This window comes from Mandrillus leucophaeus, unplaced genomic scaffold (genome assembly GCF_000951045.1).
Source record: "Mandrillus leucophaeus isolate KB7577 unplaced genomic scaffold, Mleu.le_1.0 Scaffold174, whole genome shotgun sequence".
NCBI lineage: Eukaryota > Metazoa > Chordata > Mammalia > Primates > Cercopithecidae > Mandrillus > Mandrillus leucophaeus.
The window spans coordinates 3,501,277-3,511,795 of NW_012101743.1; the positions used below are offsets into that span (position 1 = coordinate 3,501,277).

The window sequence follows — 10,519 nt, forward strand, 5'->3', positions numbered from 1 at the left end:
GGGAGGCCTAGGTGGGTGGATCACTTGAGGTCAGGAGTTCAAGACCAGCCTGGCCAACATGGTGAAACCCCGTCTCTACTAAAAATACAAAATTAGCCGGGCGTGGTGGCACATGCCTGTAATCCCAGCTAGTAGGGAGGCTAAGGCAGGAGAATCACTTGAACCTGGGAGGCGGAAGTTGCAGTGAGCTGAGATCGCGCCATTGCACTCCAGCCTGGGCAAGAAGAGTGAAACTCCGTCTCAAAAAATAAAAATTTAGCCGGGCCTGGTGGCCCGTACTACTTGAGAGGCTGAGGCAGGAGAATCGCTTGAACCCGGGAGGCGGAGGTTGCAGTGAGCTGAGACCGCGCCACAGCACTCCAGCCTGGGTGACAGAGTGAGACTCTGTCTCAGAAAAAAAAAAAAGAATGGAGGTGAAAAGCAGCAGTCAGATTCTGCATAATTTTCATGAAAGCACCTGTAGGATTTCCTTATGGACTGGACAGATGTAAGGTATGTGACAGAGAGAAGTCAAGACTGATTTCCAGGTTTTGGTCTGAGACACTGGATGAATAGTGATACTACTGACTGCAATAGGGATGACTGTAAGAGAAACAATTGGAGAGCCGGTGTAGAGGGTCATGAATTCAATTTTCAGCACGATATATTTGAGAGGCCCATTAGACATTCAAGTGGAGATGTTGAATAGGCAATTGAAGTCTGAGGAGAGGTGCAGGTTAAAGATGAACATCTGGGAGTTACCAGCACGTCGGTTGTATTTAAAGCTTAGGAATGAATGAGATCACCTAGGGGGTGGGTACAGAGTGAGAATAGGTGAGAGTACTGAGCTATACGGCCTTGGAATGCCTAAAAATCTGAGAGAGAAAAGGGAGCCAGACAAGAAGGGGAAAAAATCTAAGGCCAGGCGTGGTGGCTCACGCCTGTAATCCCAGCACTTTGGGAGGCCAAGGCGGGTGGGTCACCTGAGGTCAGGAGTTCGAGACCAGTCTGGCCAACGTAGTGAAACCCTGTCTCTACTAAAAATACAAAAATTAGCCAGGCGTGGTGGCGGGCGCCTGTAATCCCAGCTACTCGTGAGGCTGAGGCTGGAGAATCACTTGAATCCGGGAGGCAGAGGTTTCAGTGAGCCGAGACTGCGCCACTGCACTCCAGCCTGGGCGGCAGAGTGAGACTCCATCTCAAAAAAAAAGGAAGGAAAAAAAAAGAAGAAGAAGAAGAAGGGGAAAAATCTGAGGTAGGAGGAAAATCAGGTGAGTATGGAGTCTTGGAAGCAAATAAAAAACGTGTTGCAAAAAGAATGAAATGATTACCTCTGTCAAATGCCACTGAGAGAAGAATTAAAATGAACATTGATAACTGACCACTAGAACTGTTAACACGGAGTTCAGTTAGTAATTCTGCCAAATACGGTTAAGATGATGAGGTGGGAAGGAAAGCCTACCTGAAGTGAGGTCAGGAGAGAATGAGAAGTCAGGATGCAGAGACAGCCAATATAGGCAACTCTTTTGAGAAACTTTGCTATAAAAGAAGCAACGAAATGGGGTTATAGCTGGAGGGGAATACAGGATCAAGGGAGGGTTTTATTTTTGTTTGCTGTAACGTAAGAGCAACTGCAGCATCTTGGTATCCAGCAGAAACGTTATAAAGTTTCTAGAGGCAGTAGTTTTTGAAGACAGTGGATTAAGAGGGAAATACAATATGTTTGTGTTTCTATTTTTGTTTTCCTGAAGGAGTTTAGTTTTGAGGAAGGTCTGGATACAGAGTCACAAGGCTAAACAAAAAACAGGAAAAAAAAATGCCCTGGAGTGGGGCGGGGATGTGTAGGGAGGATTTCGTCGGAAAGAGAAAACCCACCAATCTTCGTTGAGAAGTGGTTCCCAGATCAGTCAGAGGAAATTCGCCTTCAAGAACCCGAAGTCTGGCTCCTGGCAGACGCCCCCGCAGTTCCCAGCTACTCACCCAGTACTAGGACCATCTGGCCGCACAAACAGTAGTAAACATGGAGGGGCTTCTCGCCGTCGTCATATTCCTCCCGGTCCCGAGTGTCAGAGCAGACTACTGACCGAGACACTACTTTCGGCATGGTTCCCAGGAGCAATCTCAAGACTCTACGCCAAGAAGAGGGTCGCGCCGAAATGACGTCACAAGCGCGCCTTGAACCTTTTCCCTGTGGCTGCGCTGGTCACGTGTTAGTAGAAGTCTTATAAACTTCCGGGCTGTCCTATCAGGATAAGATATACAGGGGTGCGCGTGGAGCTTCCCAGAACCTACTTTGTCTTGGCCAAGTTAGCTGGGACTCCTGTGATCTGGGAGTCGCTTCTCAATGAAGATTGGTGGGCACCCTTAATATTATATAAATTATTCACATTTCTATAACGCATGAATTTGTATGTATATATACACATATGTATGTATAAGACCAGCTAAATAAAGAACTATGAATTATATAGTCTATATTATATATATATGATACTGACTTAGGTGTGTTTCTAAATATGATTTTGATTTTAATGACTATTCCGGATGAGTACCTAATTTTTTAGGTATCTTATTTTTTTAGTTGATATCATTCACATAACATAAAATTCACCTTTTAAAATGTGTTATTGAGTGGTTTTTAGTGTATTCACAAAGTTGTGTAACCATCACCACTAATTCCAGAACATTTCCATCATCTCAAAAAGAAATCTTATACCCATGAGTAGTCACCACCACCCCTACCCCCCAACTTCCCAGCCTGCGGCAACCACTAATCTACTTTTTATCTCTGTGGATTTGCCTATTCTGGACATTTCATATAAATGGAATCCTACAATATGTGGCCATTTGTCTGGCTTCTTTCATTTACCATAATGTTTTCAAGGTTCATCCATGTTACAGTACTGCTTTCCTTTTTATGGCTGAATAATATTTCATCATATGGATATGATGGATACATTTTGGATACATATGGATACATTTTGTTAATCCATTCATCAATTGTCGGACAACGGGGATGTTTTCACTTTTTGGTTATTATATAGATAATGCTGCTATGAACATTCATGTACAAGAATACTTCCGCCGCAAATTTGTGTGGGAATATAACTCTGGATTTTTAACTTTTGACAGCACAAGAAGTGATTAAAGCACCTTGACATTGTGATTCAAACAATGTTAAATGTCATTGAGTGACTTTACTGCGGTACAAGTTTCAGGTATAAACACTGTTCTGCCTTATAATTTTAGGTTAAATTCATTAAGGAACATTACTAAGTCTATGGCAAAAGCCATTTTTAAAAACTATTCATGTTCAATAATAGTGGTCAAAGGTGGGGTTCTTCTCATTTAGAAAATTTTCTAAAATTTTAGCCTCCCAAGTAGCTAGGATTACAGGCACGCAGCACCACACCCAGCTATTTATAGATGGGGTTTTGCCATGTTGGCCAGGCTGGTCTTGAACTCCTGGCCTCAAATAATCTGCCTGCCTCGACCTCCCAAAGTGCTGAGATTACAGGTGTAAGCCACTGCACCCGGCCTAGAAAATTTTCTCTCAAAACCTCACCGCTTTTGAATTGCTATTCATAGGGCAAGTCAGAAATATTTAACTTATGTTTCTGGAAAAAAAAAAAAAATGGAACTGACAATGGTTTAATCCATGAGAGTGAATGAACTTTGCGGTTTTGTTTTTTCTTTCTTTTTTTTTTTTTTTTTAGATGGAGTCTTGCTCTGTCACCCAGGCTGGAGTGCAGTAGCACCATCTCAGTTCACTGCAACCTCCGCCTCCTGGGTTCAAGCAATTCTCTGCCTCAGCCTCCTGAGTAGCTGGGATTATAGGCGCCCGCCACCATGCACAGCTATTTTTTTTTTAGTTTTAGTAGAGATGGGGATTCATCATGTTGGCCAGACTGGTCTTGAACTGCTGACCTCATGATCCATCCGCCTTGGCCTCCCAAAGTGCTGGAATTACAGGTGTGAGCCACCGCACCCGGCTGAACTTCACTGTTGACACTGCTGTCAACAATAACACAAGATAGATTCAAGTTTTTTGTTTTATTTATTTTTTTTGCAAAGTACCCGCTGTTACTTTTTTTGCAAAGTACCCAATTAATAACTATAGGATTTTAAACAACTTACATTTTGACAAGTATTGTACATTTGTCTAAGCCTTTTCTGCTCCATACATATCTGTAATACATCTTAGCAGATTCTGCTTTAGACTGAATTGAATTAGTATTTTCTTGATTTCTTTGAAAATACTCCCATCTGCAGTTGTTCTACACAGACCATACACACAGGCCAATTTTTTTTTTTTTTTTTTTTTTAAGACAGAGTCTTGCTCTGTCACCCAGTCCGGAGTGCAGTGGCACAATCTTGGCTCACTGCAACCTCTGCCTCCCAGGTTCAATCGACTCTCCTGCCTCAGCCTCTTGAGTAGCTGGGATTACAGGCGCGTGCCACCATGCCTGGCTAATTTTGTGTGTGTGTGTACGTGTGTGTGTGTGTGTGTGTGTGTGTGTATTTTTGTATTTTTAGTAGAGGCAGGGTTTCACCATGTTGGCCAGGCTGATCTCAAACTCCTGACCTCAAGTGATCTGCCCACATTGGCCTCCCAAAGTGCTGAGATTACAGGCGTGAGCCACCGTGCCCGGTCCAATTCTTCAGTCACTTTAAACTCAACATTGACTCCTTGAGTAAAAAACAAAAACTAAGCAATACTGGCAAACATTCAATTCGTTAGGAACCAAGGAAAATCACTTGAAATCATTTGCTTTGTTTTTGTTTTTGTTTTTGAGACAGGGTCTTGCTCTGTCACCCAGGCTAGAGTGCAGTGGCATGATCACAGCTCACTGCAGTCTCAAACTCCTGGGCTCAAGTGATCCTCCCACCTTAGACTCCCTAGTAGCTGGGACCACAGGTGCACACCACCACACCAGCTTTATTTATTTATCTATCTATTTATTTATTTATTTATTTATAGAAGCAAGGTATTTCTATGTTGCCCAGGCTGTTCTTGAACTCTTGCACTCAAGCAATCCTTCTGCTGCAGGCTTTCAAAGTGCTGAGATTACAGGTGTGCCCCACCGTGCCTTGCCCTTTTTTTGTTTGTTTGTTTTTGTTTCTGTTTTGTTTTGATGTTGCTTTCAATGTCCTCAACTCTTGGAGCCACTGTTCTTGCTGAAAGGTGAATAGTCTTCAACAGGTTTTATTTTTCTTGAGCATATTTCTTTGACTTCTGCAACCGAACACAGTTTAGCTCAATATCAGTAAATGACTTTCCTTGCTTGGCTAACAAAGGAGCCACTCAGAAACTTACTTTGGCTACAGGCTTATTTTTATTTTTTACTTTTTTTTTTTTTTTTTAGATGGAGTCTCCCTCTGTTGCCCAGGCTAGAGTGCAGTGGCGTGATCTTGGCTCACTGCAACCTCCACCTCCCAGGTTCAAGCAATTCTCCTGCCTCAGCCACCTGAGTAGCTGGGATTATAGACGTGTGGCACCACACCCAGCTAATTTTTGTAATTTTAGTAGAGATGGGGTTTTACCATGTTGGCCAAGCTGACCTCGAACTCGTGACCTCGTGATCCGCACACCTCAGCCTCCCAAAGTGCTGGGATTACAGGCATGAGCCAATGCGCCTGGCCTATTTTTTAGTTTTATGATGAATTTTGCTATAATAAGATATTCTACTTAAAAATTTAAATTGTACTGGCCATTGCTCTCCTCTGAGTTGGGAATATTGTGATGAATGCTTAGTCTGGTAACATTGATGTACATTATAATATTGTAGCAATGTGATGGTGTCGTTGTGTAATAAACACAATGCTCCCACATCTAATTTGGCAATTAAGTAATCCACACTCCATTGTACCTTAAAAGCAAGACCTTCAAAGCCCACTTTCTTTACTTTTGACACAATAGGTATGCACTTGTAACTTTTTTAAATGCCATGGTAGATACATGTGGTATTCAATACACTGTGGAGTTATGCTGCATTCCTGCAATTTGTAGTACTTGGAGCAGCAGTATGAGGTGATGAGAGCACCACACACAGCCTCTGTCACTCACCTCTGCCATTGTAGCACAGATGCAGCCACAGCCAATACAGTAGGCCCTCCACATCTGTGGATGCAGGACTCACAGATACGGAGGGCCAAATGGGAGACTTTAGCATCTGTGGATTTTGGTATCTGAGACAGACCCTGGAACCAATCCCCTGTGGATACCAAGGGATGACTGTGCATAAATGAAAGAAAATGGCTGTGTCCCAGTGAAACTTTATTTATGGGCATTGAAATTTGAATTTCATGTAATTTTCTTTTATTTATTTATTTATTTATTTAGAGATGGAGTCTCGCTGTCTCCCAGTCTGGAGTGCAGCGGCCCGATCTCTGCTCACTGCAAGCTCTGCCTCCCGAGTTCATGCCATTCTCCTGCCTCAGCCTCCTGAGTAGCTGGGACTACAGGCGCCCGCCACCACGCCCGGCTAATCTTTTGTATCTTTAGTAGAGATGGGGTTTCACCGTGTTAGTCAGGATGGTCTCAATCTCCTGACCTCATGATCCGCCCACCTCGGCTTCTCAAAGTGCTGGGATTACAGGCATGAGCCACCGAGCCCGGCCAAATTTCATGTAATTTTCATGTGTTACAAAATATTATTAAATCTTTTGACTTTTTTCAACCGTTTAAGAATATAGAAAACCATTCTTAGTTTGTAGGCCATAGACAAATAATGGCAGGTTAGATTTGGCTGTAGTTTGCTGAGCCCTGGTCTGGTGGATGTGGCTGGTTTGACTGAATTCCCATGTACAACATGGTAGACATGTGTATTAGTTTCATATTACTGCTGTAACAAGTTACCACAAACTTGGTGACTTAAGACAACACAAATTTATTACCTTAGAGTTTTGGACATCAGAAGTCCAAAACCAGTATCAGCGGTCTAAAGTCAAGGTGTCAGCAGGTCTGATTGCTTCTGGGGGCTTCAGGCTTCCATCTTTTGCCTCTTCCTACTCCTACTGCAGACATACTTTGGCTCCTTCACTGATGGCCACATCACTCCAGTCTCTGCTTCAGTCATCACATGGCCTCCTCTTTTACTCCTACTTCATCCCTGGTATAAGGACTGGTGTGATTGCCTCAGGTCCACCCCTTTAATCCAGGATAACATCCTCATGTCAAGAGTCTTAATTTAATCACATCTGCAAAGTCCCTTTTACCATGTAAGGTAACATATTCACCAGTTACAGAGATAAGGAAATGGAGATCTGGGTGGGGGGGCGGAGGGGGCAGGGTTGTGCATTATTCGGCATACCACATCATGTCTTTGTTTTCTTTGATTCAGTAATTTAGCAGGTAGTGAAATCCTTTTTTTTTTTTTGAGACGGAGTCTGGCTCTGTCACCCAGGCTGGAGTGCAGTGGCGTGATCTCAGCTCACTGCAGCCTCTGCCTCCCAGGTTCCAGAGATTCTCTGCCTCAGCCTTCCAGGTAGCTGGGATCACAGGCACGCACCACCATGCCTAGCTAATTTTTTCGTATTTTTAGTAGAGACGGGGTTTCACCATGTTGGCCAGGCTAGTCTCAAACTCCTGACCTCAGGTGATCCGCCCGCCTCGGCCACCCAGAGTGCTAGGATTACAGGCGTGAGCCACTGTGCCTTGCCTGAAATCGCATTTTCAAGGCCTTAATGTCTCCATTTCCCTCAACTTTGATATTCCCCTCCCTCCCACTTTGTCTCTCTCTCTCTCTCTCCCCTCTGCTCCCACTTATGTCCTAGAGGCTGAAGATGAACAACATACTACAAGTTGTCAAGAGCAAAAGCACACACTTTGCTAACTGTTGCTTCCTAAAAGTGATTCTCTTGAAATATTTTCTGAGATTATTTGAGTCAAGAAAGACCTTTCGATTTTTATTTTCTGTTGGTGCTTTGTTGCTGTTTGTGCTAAATTTTATCAACAGAGGTGAAAACCGTAGGAAAATAAAATTCATTTGCCTTCACTGGATAACAGAAATACAAACTTATAGCCTGATAAGGCAAGAAACGATCTTTAATTTCGTCTCCTAACCCAAAATAGTTCAGGAAAATAAAAATCTATTTTTCATGTTGAAATCTTCATGAATGAAATTTCACAATTTTTTTGGTTTTTTTTTTTTGAGACAAGTCTTGCATTTTTGCCCAGACTGATCTCAAACTCCTCACTTCAAGTGATCCTCCCACCTCTGCCTCCCAAAATGCTGGGATTACAGGCATGAGCCACTGTGCCCAGCCCACTTTTCTTTAAATTGAGGAGACTGGTCCTTTCCGGACCCCTGCTCTTGGGTAGGGGTGGTGCTTGGCTGTGAAGAGGGTATTTCTTCAAAATGTCAAGGTCAAAAGAGGGTAGAAAGAATGCTTGGCCAAACTGTGCTATAGTTAGTATGTTCTAGCCTGATAATCATCATGCTGGAAAACAATCTTCTGTATCGCTGCTTGCTATGACAACCCTGCTTCTGCTGAGGAATGTGGGGGCACGGTGTTCCTGCAATGCAGTTTCATTCCTTAGTCAGAGAATGCTATTCCCATGCAGGTGCCCGGGGCTTCCAACCATTTGGGTCATGCTCCTGAGTTTTTGTTTGTTTGTTTGTTTTTCGTTTTCTGAGATGGAGTTTCGCTCTTGTTGCCCAGGCTAGAGTACAATGGTGCGATCTCGGCTCCCTGTAACCTCCACCTCCCGAGTTCAAGCAATTCTCCTGCCTCAGCCTCCGGAATAGCTGGGATTACAGGCACACACCACCATGCCCGGCTAATTTTGTATTTTTAGTAGAGACGGGGTTTCTCCATGTTGGTCAGGCTGGTCTCAAACTCCTGACCTCAGGTGATCCACCCACCTTGGCCTCCCCAAGTGCTGGGATTGCGGGCTTGAGCCACTGCGCCCAGCCGTTAGTTTTCTCGATTATGTAGTCCAAGGAAGGAAGAGAAAGGGGGTTTCAAAAAACAGACAAGCTCACAACAAACTTACATACATCTATATCCTTCAATAAATTTCAGACATGTATATCCAGTAACAGGAGCTTCTCAGTCCCTTTCATACTCTCCAGTATGGTACATGCCATTTCTTAATAGGGTATTTTCTCTCTCTCTCTTTTTTTTTGGTCTGGTTCTGTCGCCCAGGCTGGAGTGTAGTGGCATGATCTCGGCTCGCTGCAACCTCCGCCTCCTGGGTTCCAGCGATTCTTCTGCCTCAGCCTGCCGAGTAGGTCGGACTACAGGTCCTCGCCACCGCACCCAGCTAATTTTTTTGTATTTTTAATAGAGGTGGGGTTACCCCATGTTGGCAAGTCTAATCTTGAACTCCTGACCTCAGGTGATCTACCTGCCTCAGCCTCCCTAGTACTGGGATTACAGGCATGAGCCACCGTGACTGGCCTCAAAAGGATATTTTCAATGCATCTCTCTCATGCTCAAACACCTATAAAAGCTGCCTAAATTCCCCAACCTCGCATTTGAGGGCATTTAATCAACTTCTGTCACTCTCACTTTTCCTAGTTGAGTTCTCATCATTCCCCAGCCAAGAATCTCTCCATTAGCCGAGCTCATCTGCCCACTATTCCCAGAATATGGTTTAGCTCCATGCCCTTGTCTGTGCCATTGCCCTCACAGAAACTGCTTAAGTTCTTCTCTCTCAAGCTCTGCTTTCATCTCTTTTGAAACAAAATTGAAATACACCCATTTCAGGAAGCTTGTCCTGATCCCACCAGAATGACGATTCCTCTGCTGTGCAATCTCTCAGCATCTGTGGTTTCACATACTTCTACAAGTTGAGGATCCCAAATCTGAAAATCCAAAATCCCAAATGCTTCAAAACCTGAAACTTTTATAATGCAAATAATTCCAAAATCTGAAAAAACAAAACAAACAAACAAACAAGAAACTGGAAATCTGAAACCGTTCTGGTTCTGCTGTTGCTGTTATAGGCAGACTCCTAAGATGCTGCCCTCCTCTAAGATTCTTGGTCCTTGGTATATACGCACACTTTCTCCCAGTTATTAAATGAAATAGTAATCTAGGTTCTGCAGTGGCAAAATTTAGCAGATGCAATAAAGGTCCCAAATTAGATGTTTTTAAGATAGGGAGATCATCCACACGGTGGGTCTGACATAATCTGGTAAGCCTTTAAAGTAGACTGTGCTCTTCCTGAAAACAAGATTCAAAGAGTGAGAGGGATGTGGTAGGAGAGAAATTCTCTGTTGATGACTTTGAAGATGGAGTAAGCCACGTGGCAAGGAATGCAGGTGGCCTCTAGGAGCTGAGAGTAGTTCCCAGGTGGCAGCTAGTAAGGAAATAGGGACCAAAGTCCTACAACTGCAATGAACCGGGCTTGGCCAACAACTTATAATTTGTTAAGCAGTGATGAAAACGAATATGCTCGCTTTTGTAGATCTTGCTTTTGTTGATTTCATATGTGTGTATGTGTGTGTTAGTAGACTGCAAGTTCCTAGATGAGAGGAAAAAAAGTTTTTTTTAAATTTTTGTACCCCCTTCCTACTACAGCCATAATGTG

The 10,519-nt window shown here is 43.5% G+C and overlaps 1 protein-coding gene across 2 annotated transcripts in view; it reads right to left on the reverse strand.

Annotated features, from left to right (window-relative positions):
• The window catches only part of LOC105537520 (chromosome unknown open reading frame, human CXorf56), a 31,699-nt gene extending 22,356 nt beyond the window's left edge, over nt 1–9,343 (reverse strand). Inside the window, exons 1-2 of one of the 2 annotated variants that reach the window (XM_011977148.1) lie at nt 9,318–9,343; nt 1,960–2,099 (exon numbers count right to left, since the gene is read on the reverse strand). In XM_011977148.1, coding sequence (XP_011832538.1) covers nt 1,960–2,083 — 124 coding nt within the window. In that variant the 5' untranslated portion in view covers nt 2,084–2,099; nt 9,318–9,343. Of the gene's footprint in view, nt 1–1,959; nt 2,131–9,317 lie in introns of those variants that run through there. The other variant, XM_011977149.1, reaches the window with a different exon arrangement.
• Between the last annotated feature and the right edge of the window lie 1,176 nt (nt 9,344–10,519).